General features: G+C 37.3%; 1 protein-coding gene across 1 annotated transcript; it reads right to left on the reverse strand.

Moving 5' to 3' along the window:
• Positions 1-12,040: 12,040 nt before the first annotated feature.
• On the reverse strand, positions 12,041-17,578 carry atp23 (ATP23 metallopeptidase and ATP synthase assembly factor homolog). The gene is made up of 6 exons (XM_007229745.4): positions 17,295-17,578; positions 15,307-15,352; positions 14,104-14,185; positions 13,803-13,940; positions 13,617-13,700; positions 12,041-12,722 (listed from the first exon to the last, which is right to left on the reverse strand). Exons 1-6 carry the CDS (start codon positions 17,443-17,445, stop codon positions 12,519-12,521), a joined length of 705 nt encoding a protein of 234 aa, XP_007229807.3. The 5' UTR covers positions 17,446-17,578; the 3' UTR covers positions 12,041-12,518.
• Between the last annotated feature and the right edge of the window lie 124 nt (positions 17,579-17,702).

Genomic DNA, 17,702 nt, shown 5'->3' on the forward strand with positions numbered 1-17,702 from the left:
TATAACTGACAGAAATAAATATGACTAATAATTATTTATAGTTACTGTGCAGATTTTTGGGAAAACAGGTCGTGACGTTAAGAAATCGGCCCGCAAAACAGCTCACACTGTGAGACAAGCGACCAAAATTTCTGGCATGTCAGAAATCCCTGGTCGCGTCCGACTGCTCATTCGCAGCTCCTATGGGCAATTAATCGGACATCGCTTCCCCTCTCACACTGCACGACAAACGACGCACGATCAAGCTAAAATTCGGCCCGATCATGAAATTCAGTCGCATCCGACCAGATCGGGCTTAAAATCGGGCTAAAATCGCACAGTGTCCGCCTGGCTTAAAGATCATTATATTATTTTTTTTTTTTTTCAAAATCTATGCTGACTGATAGTATCTGTCACTTTTAAGGTTAATCATCTTATTATAGACCAAAATAAGCCAATCATTATTTATGATATATGCTATAAGAAATAAATGCAATGAACTAAAAACTGTTACAGATTTGAAATTCTACCCTAATCTACCTTTTACAGTATAGTCCTTATATGCAGCCCATTTTGAACTAATGTAATTTCATGACCATAAATATCAGTTCAGCCTACAGCTATTTAACTTGCTTATTTAGACTATTCTGGCTGTTCTTGGTAACCAAGGAAAAGGTTTTTAAAATAAATCTGTAATAAAAAAAAAGAAAGAACATCAGGTGATCTGAAATCCAGTAATGTTGACTTACAGCTAAAATGAGAAATAGCCCAAATCTGTTTCTATAGAAAGGAGTTCTCAAACCACTGTCTTATCTATTTGTCAAGATAAGTTAAAATCTGTTTCACATCCCCTCTCCAGAACCATGCTGTGTCTTGGGAAGCTTATTGGTGCTTACTGTCTTTCATAGTGGCTTCCTGATTTGATCCAAGTTAAACCAACAAAAAATAAAAGTATTCAGTTCATGCATTGGCTATTCCAAGAGCCCTTCACAAATAATACATCAGATATTACACACTATTTTTTTATTAGTTACTATTTGGTTATTATTCATAAAACAAACATGGGATAAGATGGAATAAAGCCTGAGACTTCATAATGCTGAATCTACAAATCTGACACAAAGTGGCAAGTAACAGTAACAGTAATTGGCAGCTCTTGTTATATATAAAAAACAATATCAGTTTATACAGGATCTTCAGGACACACAACACACACATATGCCCTATTATGTACCGGGTACTACCTTCCTATGCTCCTGCAGATTTTCAGGACCTTCTGTTTCACCACATTCCTAAGGTGTTCTATTTGATTTAGATCTGATGACTGGAAAAACTAAAGCTGACAATCACATATTTAGCTTTGTGACATGGTGCATCCTAATCCTGGAAGTAACAGTTAGAAGATGAAGAGATGCACACGGGCAGCAACAATGCTTAAGCAGTGACTGATTGATTGGTGGACTGTTGACACAAGGCATGTAGGGTCCTTGGATTCATGCTGTTCGCTCACCCATCTGAAACAAATGAAGCAGAACGAAATGAACTAAAGAGCAGCAATATTTTTGAAGGCCAGAAAAAGGCCCACAGCTTTAAGGTACTACTTTCATTTACACTCCAGTAATCCTCACAGAGTTATAGTGTATTCAGAGGAATGAGATGTGGTATTGGACGGACAGCCAGGAGCAGGAACATCCCTTTTTACACATCTCATGGATTTATGAGAAAAACAGCAAAGCACATTACAGTAACAAGTAACACAACTTTGGGCATATTTGCTTAAATAAACTTTGTGTACTGTTTCAGTTAGTCTTTTGTTTTCAGGATATAATTTAAAATAGCTTAATATTAAAACAATATTAACCTGTAGCCTGTAGCGTGCTGCTAACCCTGAAAATAAACGTTTATTAATAGTTATTGCTAAAATTGCTTCAGTAAACATATAGTTATACAATCTTTTTCAAACATTTGATTTACCGTTTATGTCACGTCTTAGCCCTGTCTCATGTCTCTGTGTGTCTTCCCCACGTGACCTGTGCCTCTCTGTGTCTCCTGTCAGTAGATTTCCACCATGTGTTCCTCATTTGTAGCTCCGCCCCTTCCCCAGGTGTTTCCAATTCTAGTGTGTTTTATGTTTCTTTAAATAGCCCTCGTCTACCACTTTGTCTCCGTCGGTCTTTGCACTAACCTCTGTTGTTTTGTCTCTCTGTGTTTCTCCGCGTTTCCTAGCCCTAGTCCTTGCTCTGTGTTTTTCTCTGTTTATTTCTTGTTTGTTTTTTTCTAGTTTCTTGTTTAGCTCCGTGTTCCCTAGCTCCCTGTATATACCCTGCTTTGTTTTTGTTTCTAGTATATTCCTTGTATGTATATATCAGGCCCGTAGCCAGGGGGGATCGAAGGGTTCGTTCGATCCCCCCCCCATCCCCCACAACCCCCCCTCAGCCACCCCAAAAGTTACTTGAGAAAATGGGTAAAAAAGAAGACAAGGAGCGAAAACGGAAGAAAACGGCGGTAACATTGTTACTAATATTGGTGACTTGTTCAAAAAAAAGGCCCAAAATCGGTAAGTTGCTGAGTGCAGGGCTTCTATTTCTTTACAACTCCCCTGCGTTAAAAATGCCGGGCTCGGCTTAGCCCAATAGTATATTGTACATGTAACACCGGATTATTACTGTTATTATTGCGATAAATCCAAAGTCTGGATTTTAGTTGATTTTTAAGAAATGTAGGTTAAGTGACAATAACATTCAGTCACTCACTTTGCAATTCTGACGATCAAGCTAGGGTGTATTTTACTCTCAACATGCCTGTTGCTCCTAAGGCCATATATATAAAATACAGTATAGAGGTGTAAAAAGGGGGTTAACCTCTTAACACGCCCTGGCCCGCCGGCGGGCCAGAAAAATATAATATTTAATATCTGGCTGTGTTTATGAATACTTATAGGTTTAATGTAGACACCCAATATGCCATTTTAAAGCTTTTCAGTTATCTAGCCTATTTAGCCGTATCTCCTTTCAGAAAATAAACATTTAGGGCGAAATATGCCTGGTTTATGAAAGTTATGAAATATTATTTTCATATTTACGTTTTTCGTACGTCCATATTTGATCGAATGCGGACATGTTATACACCATTCAAACCGTCTGCCCCTCCGGATTACGGAACTGTGTTTAGAGTTTAAATCTGCTTGTGTTTCGCTTTGTGTTTACCTCAGGACACTCGAGACACACACCCAACCCCCTCCAGCGCTTCCCCCACACTCTTACCTTCAAAACGCAATCCAGTCACCAGTAATTCTCACATATATCCAAACAGTGCTTGAAATAATTTGAGGCAGAAAAAAAATATCAACTTTAACGCGTTATTAAAAGCGGATTATTGGTCGCTCCACGAATCCACGCATATCTAATGAATCAGCAGACCCTCACAGACCAGACGGTATGCAAATGAGCTCTGTCAGCCAATCAGGCGCCGAGTTCAGCGAGCTGAGGGGGGGGGGGGGGTGTTGTGGGGGCAACGAAGTCCCAGCACAGTTGTAGGAAGATTTGAATAAGACAGAACACTTCAATTTATATTATTATTAATTCATGTTTAAGTTTTAATGACCATACCGATAGTGTTCCTAATGAAGTAATTCTTATCTATTTATGTCAATAGTAGAGAGAGACAATAAAGGACAGCAACATCAGAGACAGACAATGGAGGGCAACAACAGAGACAATGGAACAAAGCAACAGACAACTGAGGTGAGCAACAGAGACAGACAATGAAGTCACATCACAGATGTAGGAAGTTTGAGTAACACTTACATTTATATCAAATTTATGTTAACAGTGGGGAGCAACAGACGAACAAATAAGGACAGCAACAACAGATTCACAACAAACTTATAATAAATAAAATATGTCTAAATTAAAAGGTTTGAAGTGTGCTCGTGTATTTAGGGGGCATTGGAGTAGAGAGCCAAATGAAGTCCACTTTTGGGGGAAAAAGATCCCCCCCCATCACAATGCTGGCTACGGGCCTGTATATATATCCCTGCCCTGTTAAGTTTTGGTTATTTCTTGGTTATTTTTGGTAGTTTCTAGTTTCTTGTTTATTCCTTGTTTATGTTCTTAGCTTTGTTTGTTTCTTTGTTTATTTACTCCCTGTTTATATATATATATATATATTTAGTACTTCTTGTTTGTTGAGTTTATGTTCACTAGTTCCTCTCGTTTGTTTTGGTTTACTTTATTATTACGTGTTCTTTGTGATTTGATTATCTTTGTTACGTGTTTACTTGTTTCTTTGTGTTTCTTTGTTATTTATTTAATAAATTATTTATTTATATCGCTCCTACCTGCACCTGTGTCCGCCTCCTCGTCTCCCTGCCTGGGTCACTCCCTGACAGTTTAGATGATTAGACACTATATTAATGAGTTAACTTTGCACTACAAGTAAAATTGGTACTTTGGTTTCCATCCTTTAAGAAAACAAAAACACCAGAACACTTTAGCAGTTATAGTTTATACAAAAGTGACAAATAAAGTTATTATTATTATTATTATTATTATTATTATTATTATTATTATTATTATTATTATTATTATTAAGTATTAGTAGTAGTAGAAGTAGTAGTAGTAGTGTCTTGCTTACAAATTTAAAACAGTCATTCCCACAGAAATATCCCTTTAGTGCCCTCTAGTGTTAAACAGTTATATATATTTTAAATATCAGTCCAGATTTGTGTATTTTGTTTGCATTTTAATGTTAGTCTTCCAGAGCTTTGAAGTCACATCTTACTCTTCTGCTCTCAATCCACTTTTCCTTTTAGCGTGACAGATCTGGAATCAAACTGATAAAACATTATTCAGACTGTTTAAGGCCTTTATCCTATAAAGAAACACTTATATCCTGATATGCAGTATTTGCACTGTCCCCACTCACAGGGCACAAAGGATTAATAAATATACTTTACAAAACAAGGCCAATAATACATTGTTTTACAAAAAGCAAATGTGATTCCCATATCCAGTCTTGGACTGGGGATTTAGTTTAGTACTGTAATGCAGGTTGGATGTATGCTGGATATATGCCTTACACATTTCCTAAATTAAACTAGGAAAAATAAATGCTCTGAATAAAATTTGGTTTATTCAAAGTAATTATTTGAATTAAATAAATACAGATCAAGTGCTTGTTAGGGTTTCATGCACTGCAGTTGCTGGAATTAACCCTATTGGAATTGTTCAGTTTTTCTTCTTATTATTTTCTTCCCTACTGTAGAAGAGTAACTGTAAGTCATCCAAACTCCAAATTTGTACAAAGGTACAGTATTGTACCCACTACTCAGTCCAAACAGCCACTGTGAAATATTTTTTTTATTTGTTCTTGTTTTTATTTCTGCCTTAATTTTTACATTTTAGTACTATTTGTGAATATTTAAACAATATAGGAGTGCCCTGATCAAGATTAATAAAAAACTCATTAATATTTACAAACAACATCCCTGCCGTATGCAAATTAGCCATCCTGGTGTGGAATTTAGTTCACATTAATGGCTAAAGATCAGTATAACTGGATCAGTATCAATCTTTCTAATGTCTAAGAATGAAAGTATTAAAACAACTTCAGTTTTATTGTATCTATTGTATTTTGCTGCAGTACACAAATAAACAGAGCAGACTGGATTGTATTTATAGCTGGATCTATAACTTTGTTGTAGACTGTGAAATTGTGACCAAAATGACAAATTATTCCCACAAGGTCATCATGACACAAAATCTTGAATATTTTTTTTGCAATATTTCATACAAGCGATAATAATGCAACCTGGTACATTTCGCAAAGAAGGTGCTGGGTTCTTTTGTTCACTCTGCTATGACGCCAAGCTGAGTGGCTTCTCCATAAAACACACACTGTTGGACTGCAAATCACCTCTGTAAAGGCAAAATTACTCTATGAAAGGTTTTATTGAGATTTTAATAATGATGTACTGATTTTATAACTGAATTAAACTATTTAAAAAAATGTTTGTCTAAGTACAAGTACATTCAGGATACCCTGAAGGAATGTAAAATTCTGGATTAAAAGATATTAAGTGACCTTTGACCTAAATTGTGCAAGACTTAAGAAATGCAGTTGGAAACTGAATCTGGGGTAAGGACTAAATTGTGTTTTAATTTGAATTGTTTGATCTCTCACAGGACTACTTCTTTAAAGTTATAATCAATAGTAAACAAAGTCTGGCTCACTTATGTAATTATAAAAGTACAGATTGTCTTTTTAAATAGAGGAACAAATATTAAAAGGCACCGTCTGTACACTGATGTCTGCTCTACACCAGAGCAAACGAGTTGAGATAATGAGTATTTAAAGTGCAAATTAATCAACAAGTGTACAAATATTAGTAATGTCAGTTGTTTTAATGAGCTGTTTTATACCAATAGACCTGTATAGTCCTGAACAAAAGAAAAGCAGACTTTGAAGGACTTAAAACTGGTGCGATGGAGAGTCCTACTGTTTCTCGTCCACTACTGGACGATATAAAGTCATTAGTGTGTTCATTATATGTTTTTGCTCTTGGAGACTTTTAATTGCTCAAAGCCCCTGGTAACAGAAGTCTTTGATACAAAGGCCGATTGGAACAACAAGAGCAGTGCACCGTTGACTCGCGGCCGCCTTGCGCCTCACATCTCTGTGGCTAATGAGAGTGAGATTCTGTGCTGGATATGAGGGGAGGTCAAAAAGCTGATCTGTGGGAAGCAAAGGAAGGGCACCATCCCCACTAATGAACCCCCTGCAGATTTCAGACCCACTGAGGTTAACGAACATGCAAATCGCAGATCGTGGATGTCAATGGCCTCGGCTAAATGGATACAAATTAATTGTGGCATGTTTTGCTGCCGCTGTGTGATCAAAAACACAGTTACAATATTCAGAGAAGGTCTATGTGAGATCATAGGTCTTAAAAGTCAACCATACAGCTACATCCCGCTTATCCATTGATGTATTAAGAGAGAAGTTCTTCATTTCACTTAGCGCAGTGCAGTGAGATCTCTGATTGGGACTATTGGTTATCTATGAAGAGACAATGTAATCCTGAAACCCCCTGATTCTCTTTTTTTATACTGTCCTTGCTGGAAAGGCTAATTTTCTCAGCTCGAGTCGTTCAGGTTCATATCCCCTGATCTGCCTGAGGCCAGCAAGCACAGTGTGTGACAAATCCAGCCCACAAGAGAGTCACTCTCGCCACCAGAGAGAAGTTGAGGTTGGCTTAATTTGGCTCATAAGAGGCAGCAATTCTCCCGTCCTTTCTGGCACCTCTGGCCATTTTCAGATAACTGTGAGCTGCTACCCTTAAGGACAAGGGCCAACAGACAGGCCGATCTCCATTCTGTCCTTGAAGGGAGCACTTATCTCAGTTCTAGTATGACACAAAATATAAAAATCTAATGATTCTACAAATGTAACTGGAACATCTCCACACTATTAGCATTATGTTTTTTACCTTTTAAGATCATCAACAGACTTTTGATAACATACTAATGTTGTAGTAGCAGTGAAGCCTCAAAATATAAAACCCCAAACAATAAACATGTTGGGACAGTATGGTTTGAAAATGCATTTTTAGGTTTACTTTTATTTTTATTTCATTACAGACAGTATGAACCCAATATATTCCATGTTTTGTTTAGACAATTTAAATTAATTTGTTAATATACACCCATTCCTGCATTTCAGGCAACATATTCCAAAAACTTTCAGACTGTAAAATATTTATCACTTTGTATTGCTAGCATTAATTCTTACAACACTTAAAATATGTTTATTTGTCCCATTCTTTATGTAAACACATTTTAAAGTGTTCTTTGTTGGGGACACAATAAGACTTCAGGCAGGAGAGTAAAAAAACACAACTTCTTCTGTAACCCTGTGGTTTTGCATTGTGTTGTTGAAAACTTAATGGACGTCCCAGATAAAGATGTTGTATTGAAAGCAGCATACATACACACCTTAAATTCAGATTCAGTTTTTCATTATTTTAAAATGTTCTGCATTGTAATACTAAAATATGGAATTATTTAGTAAACAAAAAACAAACCAGAATTTGTTTTACATTTTACATTCTTCAAAGTAGGCACTTCTTGCTTAGATGGCAGCTCTGCACATCTTAGAATTTGATTTATGAAGTAGAGTCACCTGGAATAGCTTTAGTTAACAGCTGTACTGAACTTGTCAGGTTAATTACTTGCATTTCTTGCCTCTTAACGTGTTTGAGACCATCAGTTGTGTTGTGAAGAGGTAGAGTTGGTATACAGTGAATAGACCTACTTGCGTAGAGTTTTAATCCATATTATGGAAAGACTACTCAACTAAATAAAGGAAAAATGCTTTAAAAAATGAAGGTCAGACAACTTTAAAAGTATTCTCAAGTGCTGTCGCAAAAAACATTAAACATTATGATGAAACTGGCAGTCACCAGGAAACCAGATAAGAGCCCACCTTGATGCTTCTCAGAGTATTTTGTATATTGTATTAATTTACAATGTAGGGGGAAAATAAAAACATTGAATGAGAAGCTATGTACAAACCTTTGACTGGTGATGCATTTTAACAACTGAAACAAACTTGAACAGACAAAACATAAAATATATTGGGGTTCATACTGTCTGTAATTAAACACCAGTCAATGTGAATCTAAAAATCTTTATTATATGTATTTTTTTTCATACTGCTCCATTCTTGTACTGATTTTTAATTAGGGTTGTAGTAGAATTAGTAGAAAATATATTGTTGCCTTAGGAAATCACATTAAAAGAGCATCGCTATCATCTTGCAAGGCACATTTTTTCTTTCATTTTTCAAAGCAACTAAAACACTCTGTGAATGAGTAATAGAATCAGTGAATTAAGAGAATTACTAATAAAAGTTGAAGATCACAATCACAGAATGCTTTTTTTACTGTAAAGCTAAGATGTTCTTATTTCTCTCATGTTCCAGTTTCATTTAAATTGAAATAGGATGCTATTTCATTAGTGTTTGAGCACAGCTTTAAATGACACATTAATTTAATCAAATGGATATTAGAAACCAGCAGAAAAGTTGGTCATAGTCACATTGATCAAGGTCAGTATGACAGGGGTGTTCATTAACATGTAACATGGCAAAAGGAGAAAGATAGCTCTTCTCCCTCAGGATGAGGCTGGTTCTCGCTATGCTAATCATTTAATTAATACCACACATATCATTAGCAGAATAAGTATTCACACCACGCCTGAAAAGATTAATTACTGGGTTGTGAATGCTGAGAGTGTTTGTCACGATTGTGAAGCACAAAGCTCACAATGAGCTTAGCGCTAGCTTCTTTATAGCACGGCAGGCTGTGCATTGTTTAACCTTCAGCTTGTTTGTTTGTTTGTGTGTTCCTCGTATGCTAATGCCTTTCTGCGGTGAAAGGTGTACGAGTAATTGCACTTTGTTGCGCTAATTGGATATTATTTTAATGTAAGGAAACTGGTTTATCTTTGTTAAACCATTTTATTTCTACGTTTTTTACTGCTACTTAAGTATTCAGTGTGTGTAGATATCTGTTCGTCCAGAACTTTATCTGAAATCAGGGGTATTAATATGTAGTTTGTGACATTCATTAACAGCATCTAATCTTCTATTGAATTAGTTCTACCACTTGGATTAGTTCTACCATGATTGCTGGGGGTTGTATACCCCTCTAGGTCACACTATTATTAGAGTATTACAGCTGTATATGTGCCCCAACTCTGGAATAACCTTCTCGAAAAATGTTCAGGACTGTGTCAATCTTATCAATGCTTTTTCATTTAGTTAAGGCTGCAGATCCAGGTGTTAATGGACATGAGGAATTTTTTTTTTAATTCCATCTTTCTGCCTTCCTCCAAGTTACTGACTGCCCACATGTCCAAACCAATACCAATGGATGTTGGACCTTCAGGATCTAATGTCTTCTGTCTGGCCAGACTGATAAAAGTTTTTGGAAGTCAGCCTTCCCTATCACACTCTACAGATTACATCAAAGTTTATAAGAACTCTAACTGCTTCCACTGCTGGTGCTGCTATACACCTGTATATATAAGACCTGTGTAGATGACTTTTTAACATTGATTTAAAAGCTGTCTGACCAGTGGTAGGATGGTCCCCCTTATACATGAGCCTTGGTTCTCTCAAGGTCTCTCCCTTCTTCCTCCAGCTTGGTTGCTCGTTGGGGGGTTCTGTATTGTATGTTTAATGTTTTGCCTGATTCTCTGTCCTACGATCACATTTCTGTAAAGCTGCTTTGCGACAGCAGTTGTAAAAAAAAGTGCTACACAAATCAGTTTAATTTGATTTACTTTAAATCATATCTCATCATTACTGCAATACGTTTTCACAATAAACACTTTACAAGTGCAAATAAGTGCAGACAAACTAGAATAAGTGCCCAAATACCTTTGAAAAGCTTAAACTAATGTAGTTCTTAATATACTGCATTTCTCATTGATATCAGTTTATTGAACAGCAATACTACACATTCTTTATGCGTATGATGCACCTCTATTGGGTATGGTTAGCTTAGGCTGTTTAGTATCTTTTCAGCAACGCTTTCTATGGAAATAACTGTGGGTGCATCCTGAAGTAGGCAAATTCACCAATTAGAGGTAATGTCAGGATACTTTTAAATATCTATTTAAATATCTATTGTGTATTTTTCCTTTATATATTTATTATTTAAATTAAACAAGGCCTTAACACAGCACCTATGCTTTCACTGCTGCTATGGACAAATTATTAGCATCCTACAGAAAACATCTGGAAGTTTTAAATTACTTTTCTAATTACATCTGTTGCATTGCTTTAAAACATACAGAGTTTTATTAGTTTATGAAGGCTTTCGCCCATTAAACACTTTATTGGACACCTCGAATATAATAGATCTAGAGAACATTTTTGTGTGATGGTCTTGTGGTGACATTTTATACAGTTTATAGCTAGATCCATTTATTTCGTTTTAGCTCACATAAATTAAACAGTAAAACCATTTGAGGGGCCATTTTTAAAAGATGTCATGTCCAGAGTAGCAATATTAAAGACTCTATTCTCATTGTGACAAGTCACTGGGAAAACATAATGTGTTTAAAGCTGTTTAATGGGGTAAAATGCTAAATAATATTGCTCAAAATTGTGTAATGAAGTGTGCTTAATATGGCCGGAGGCAAACATGAACAATGCAAAAATGTCCATTTTGATTTCATGTCAATAAAGGATTTATTTTACAAGCAAGAAATGATGAAGGCCAGAGATTATTTGTTCCACGATGTATTTATATATTGTCTAAACATTATACCTCCTTACAACACACAGACTTTGATTTCTAGCATTTAATTATCAAAGGATGCTCATGGTGTTTTTAGATAAAGAAATACAAAATGAGAATACATCTCTTTTCTAAGTAAATGCTTCCCTCTGGTGGTTCTGTACCACACTACAGTTTACATCATGCATTCTATGAATGAAGCCTGATCCCTTTCCAGTCCAACAGGATAGGTGTGTAGTAAAAATACACAGCATGTTACATGATAATCAGGGGTGGTTTTTCATGTTGAGTCCAATTTCATTCACATATCTAATTTGATGATGCTTACACTTGCTTTCCAAAAGAAAGTTAACTCCATGTGTATATGTGAATGACTTCCATTCTAGATAATCTTTCAGTCTAACATCTATCAGTCACTCCAACCATTTACTGCCACACATTACAACAGGATGACCCTCATAAACAGTTTATTTGTCTTGAATGTATAAGAAGCTATTTATTATGCCAAAGCAGACCAAATTATAATCACTGGCCATCCCTGGTGCTGACACCATAGCAGTTAGTGTTATACTTCAGATGATACTTTAATGACGGATGAAAGATAGAAAGTGTAGATTTTGAACAGTATATATGCTTCTGGGCTCACTATTTGTCTGTTATTTAATGTTTCCTGTTTGATCTTGTTGTATAACTGTTTATTGATGACTTGTAATGTGCTAGTTCCACTCATAACCACAAAAAAAACACCATTCATAAAACACACAAATATTTTATTCTTTATTGTCTCATTGTCTTTTAGTCTCATTGTAAACTGGCCCCATTTCTTCTATACTGGTGCTTACAGAATACAGCGAAATGATTGTGTGCTCCACCTTTTGAAATCTCTGTACTGTTGTCTGATGTTCATAATAAAACTGTACACAATAACATTCCATACATTGTTACAAATTCTACATTTTCATTATACCATAACAACAAACCAGACATCAAACACAAACATTTAGAACAAGAATATTATAAAGTAGGATGCCTTAATTTTGAGGCAAAGAGCTACCAACATTCTGTCCCTTTGTTAACACTGGGCAAAGACTGTTTCAACGATGTGTCGAGAGATACAGCATTTGCTTCAGTACAGCTTATTTTATTATGTGAGATGCCACCCCCACACCGGAGCACACACAGGGTATGCAGGGTGCTTTTGCGGGTTGCCTCCTGAAGAGCAGGTTAACTTTTATACGTTTGCATAGTATCGATCCCTGCCTTCAAAATCCCTGTAGGCAAACTTAGCATCCTTCTTGCTGTGGGGGATGCGGCCGAATGGGGAGTGGTCATTGAAGCAGCTTTCAAACACTTCGTCCACCACTTTCTCTGCCTCTTCTCTGCTCACCTTCCGCACGGCGAGGATGGAGCGCAGGGCACGGCTACGCACACACTCCTACAGAAGGGTGGGGGAGATGTGGTCAGTGATTCACGCATGAAAGCTTTGTTACTCATTTTCTGTTTATTCTTAGAACATGGTGGATGGAGAAGTTTGCAGCTCTTTCTCTTATTGATACTTATGGCAGTCCTGCTGGAAAATGAAGGGCAGCATGAAGTGCTTTAAAACTGACTTTGGACTGGATATAACATAGTGGACCAATGCCAGAAGATGACATGGTCTCCCTAATCATCCCTGGTTGTGAAAACTTCACACTAAACCTCAAGCAGCTTGAAGTGTGTGGCTCTCCACTCTGGTCCTTTGATTTCCCAATGAAATTCTTCCAAATAAAAAAAAACTTACTTATAGTTAGTAATGGTTTGGGGAGCCATGTCATCTGCTGGAATTGGTCTGTGCAACAACATTTTAGAGCACTTGCTGCCCTCTGCTGACAAGCATTATTTGGCACACTGCCAAAAGTGCCAGTAAGCTTTGGAGTTCCTTAAAGGTCTCAGTTTGATATTGGCGTTCTAAGCAAAAGATAATTTTAGGAAGAATATGTTTGCTATTTTTCTATTTATACCTTTTTTCTATTTTCTTACAGGTAAACTCTTAAGAAACCCATTCATTCATTGAGTTGGAGGTTCCTTTAGAGCGCTGAAAGAACATAGTATTTTTCGTTTCCCGCTGTGAACAAACATTCCTGGTTCCAGAACATACTTTTGTTGGTGGAAAAGTGGCAAACGGTTTCAAATTAGGTTCACCAGCCATAATGGTGCCGGATGCACATTGGTCAAAAAGCACTATTAGAGGGTCGTATAAATATTTATTTACATTATTTTTGGTCATTAAGAAGATAGAATTAACCAGTTTACATATAATACTAGATTTATATAATATAATTTACTTTACCTGATGGTGCTTTTTAAGGCCAAAGTTAAACCTGGACAGTTCGTTTGTGAAGGAGCAATCTCCACTCAGGTTAGCTGCCCGAATCTGAAGAAAACAAGACGAGTGACTGGATTTGGTTTGGGTTTCTTTTACAAATTAATTTAGAACGTGTCTGTCAAAACATTCTACTGCAAAAACCCATTTTACCTCTGAACAGGCCAAGTGCTTAAAACTGTTAAACCAGTCCACGTGTGCACGGCAATGATCAAAGGCATGAATCAGCTCGTGTGTGACCACTCTGTTCATATGAGCCTGCTGGTGAATGTTGTTTTGGCATAACACAATCTGCAAAAGAAAAAACACAGAAGAAAAAAATCTTAAAATCCTTAAAATAGTAACAATAAGTAGAAAAATAATTATTATGACAGTTAGATAGTTGATAGTTAAATACCAATACATATTATTGTTCATGTCAGTATTCAAGTTAAATAGCTGGATTTCCTCATACCTGTGACGTTGTGGCATCAAAACCACCACTGACTGTACCATCACAGTCTTCACAGGAGAAATGCCTGTCTTTGTAGACTGCACTATAGAAAAAAAAAGAATCAAAATTTTGTTATTATCATATTTAATAGTATGCCTTTGGGTTCTAAGGTAATCTGCCCTTTAGGATTATTTCCCCCAGATTGGACTTTCAGTACTTGTCGCTTGCTAGATCCTCTGCTACAACAAAATGCAACAAAAACTTGAAAGGCAAAGACAAATCCTTAGTCACGTAAAGTACCAGCGTACTAATGCAAAATCATCAGACCACTGAGCACATCTAAAAGAGAACTGTTTGTGCACGTTTGAACTACCAGCCTTTGATGGTTGTGGCATCACTAGTCCAAATGGTGTATCAGACTAGCAGAATTTTCCAAAGACAGAGTCTGCACATTTATACACTGCCTGGCCAAAAAAAATGTCGCCACCTGGATTTAAGTAAGTAAATGATGTGGGTTTGATGCTGCAGTTGGTCAGGTCTAGGTTCAGCAACAGAATATACTGAATATAGACCAGGTTATTCCATCAATGGATTTTTTCTTCCCTGATGACACAGACATATTCCACGATGACAGTGTCAGGATTCATGGGGTTGGAATTGTGAAAGCGTGCTTTAGGGAGCGTGAAATCATCCAGAGTCCAGACCCCAACCCCATTGAGAATTTTTGGCATGTGCTGGAGAAGCTTTAAACAGCAGTTAGACTCTATCATCATCAATGCAAGGTCTTGGTAAAAAAAATTAGTGCAACAGTGGATTAAAATACGTTTTCTGACATTGCAAAAGCTTATTGAAATAATGCCACAGTGAATGTGTGGCAGAATCAAAGCTAATGGTGGTCTGACAAGATTTTAGAGGTTTTTTTTGGTGGTGACTTTTTTGGCCAGGCAGTGTATTTGTTACACTTGGATTTCTGGATAAAACATTCCTCTGCTACATGCCTAGCACACATCTTTACATCATTGTGGATTTAATGGTGATATAAATGTCAGCTACTGCTATAAAGCATTACTTTAATTTTACATCTGTACAAAATATGAGGTGTAAATGCATTCTATAGTAATTTGCTGTAGGGATAAAGAGCCAGGTAAAACCTTATTACAGACACCCCCTTTTAAACCAGTCCAGTGTCATTTGGGTAATTATATGGCCCATTAGAATACGTACCAGCCAGAATTCTTCATGGCTCCAAGGAGAAGTTTTGCATATGGACCTGAAGGAGAAAAAAGGCACAAAAACTATGATTAGATATTTGGTGCGCATTTGTTGCTTGCAGCCTGTACTAGGGACTTGCTTTGCTGATTTTATTATTTTTTTTTGCCTTGAAAAGAAGTTTACAAAAAGAAGTGTTACACTATAGCCCTGGTGCTGGGGGATACGTTCCCTGGACAGTTTAAGCTCTACTCTTTAACCAAATGAATTATTAAATAATTTCATGGTCACAGACTCATTTTTAGACTCTAAATACAATTCTAGAATTATAGTGTGTTCCCACAATCTCAATTGTTGGTAAAATGTAGTCAATAAGCCCATTTTGTTGTCTGCTGATGGAGCTGGTTCAAACTCAAGTAAGCACTACCAGATGTCCTTATAAAAACCGTGTCGATAACGGCAAACATGTTGACTGTTGAGTGTGATTTTGAGGCTAAAAAAATCAAGTCTCAACCCATCATACAGTACACAACTTTCACTTCGACTGTCAGCTCCATGTGCAAAATAGAAGTGCTGGATTGGCCAAAGCTATGGAGAATTTTTTTTAAAATGTTAATTCAATTTACTAGATGCATTGATTTTCTGCAGTAATATGTAGAATATGTGCCAAAATAAAATACAAACCCACTATTACATAGTTGTACTGCACTTGATCTCTTTATTGAAGATTTGCTTTTACACACTGATGTGCAAAAAAAGTGCCACAATGAAAAGTTAAAGCTCCAGTACACTGATTTAATGTCACCCAATCACTTAACAGAAGGTGTGTGTGTGGATTTGTGTTTAAAGAAAGCAATTCTGATTTTGTGTTAGAATTGCACACAAGCCACCTTAAAGTAGTGTGCCACCTAATTTTGTTATTTTAGGTATATAAACTCATTATGGATCATTATTCTTGGTTTTTACCCAAATCTTATAAGCCCTATTCGAATTGGATTAGTTTCTCAGGGGAATGTCTGTGAAAAATATTTCACACTTCTACTCAGTGAAGGACCAGTAATTTTTTGGCTTTCTTGGTCACATGACCTGGCATTCAGTAGCTCCTTCATTTCCACTCACTGTTGTGTTTACATGGATCTCCATGGAAACGTGCGTCCAAAGAGTTAATAAGGTGTGTGGCAGTGGACAAATAGCTATTTTATTAAATGTGAGGTGATGAAACTCAGATGTGCGTCCGGACAGGACTAAAGCCCTGTCATTTTCTGAGAGGGTCTCAGACGTCCTCTCAGAAAATTACAGGCAGAATTTCCTACTGTTTTTCGCTGAACTCAGTGGTCCTACGGTAAAGTTAGCCTCGTCCAGATGCACATCTCTGAGTTTCGTCTCCTCGTGTTTAATAAAATAACAACTTGTCCACTACCACGCACCATAATTACACTTTGGGTGCATTTCCAGAGATCCACATAAACACAACAGTGAGTGGAAATGGAGGAGCTACTGAACGTGTTGTCATGTGACAGAAAAAGCCAAAAACTCTCTGGTCCTCCTGGTTTTTCAATTGCAGTCCCAATGCAAGAGTTTTATCACTGAGTAGAAGTGTGAAATATTTTTCACAGACGTCCCCCTGAGAAAGTAACCATTTACAGATAGAGCTTCAGAGGACGTCTGAGAAAAACACGTACATGGTCGTTCCGGACGGTAATAAAAACGGTAATAAAAAAGAGAAAATTACCCCACGACCCAGTGAGAAGCTAATCCCGTCCGGATAGGGCTTTAGACAAAAGTGTACACTAGGCGGAGGGGCTTAGGGCGAGAACTGGGACAGGGCCAGAGTGTGGACCTTTAGCCCAGTTTCAGGGTAGAAACTAAGGAAATAATAAGGGAGCTGCAGGCCCGTGTGTTGAGACAGAGCCGAGCTGCTGATAGCTGAGTGCTGGTGTGAGGAGTGCATGTATATTATCTACATATCAGTGTTACTGGTGTGTGAAGGTTAAAGGACTCACTCGTCTCCACTGCGAAGTGCAGCATCATCTGACACTTGTTTTTGTAGGTGAACAGGCTCTCTCCGAGCGAGCCCTTCTTATACTTGCTCTTCTTCCTCTCCGGGAACAGGCTGTAGCCATAGTCCTCCTCTTGTTCTTTAGTCTGATCCATTAATCCATCGGGCGGGTGGCTCACACTCCCACACCCAGCGCTCAGCTCTCCGCTCCCCGCCTGGACTCGACTCACACTCCGAGAGAGGGCATTTTCGGTTCTGCTCGTCACGTGGTTCAGCAGCAGGAAGCTAAAGGTAAAAGGGCACAGAGAGAGAGAGAGGCCACAGACACTGTAGGGAGGAGAACACCCACTAAAGGATGTCTTATTGGTCTGTTACACCACTAGAGGGCGCTGTCGAGTGAGTCCAACATGAA

Source organism: Astyanax mexicanus, chromosome 2, assembly GCF_023375975.1.
Source record: "Astyanax mexicanus isolate ESR-SI-001 chromosome 2, AstMex3_surface, whole genome shotgun sequence".
NCBI lineage: Eukaryota > Metazoa > Chordata > Actinopteri > Characiformes > Acestrorhamphidae > Astyanax > Astyanax mexicanus.

What these genes read in the sequence shown, in the direction of transcription:
- atp23 (XM_007229745.4), bottom strand. Translation starts at nt 17,445, where the DNA reads ATGGATCAGACTAAAGAACAAGAGGAGGACTATGGCTACAGCCTGTTC. An exon ending in GCCATGAAGAATTCTGGCTG is followed by an intron (nt 14,186 to 15,306) that starts GTACGTATTCTA and finishes TTTTTTCTATAG; the next exon opens with TGCAGTCTACAAAGACAGGC. An exon ending in AGCACTTGGCCTGTTCAGAG is followed by an intron (nt 13,701 to 13,802) that starts GTAAAATGGGTT and finishes TGTTTTCTTCAG; the next exon opens with ATTCGGGCAGCTAACCTGAG.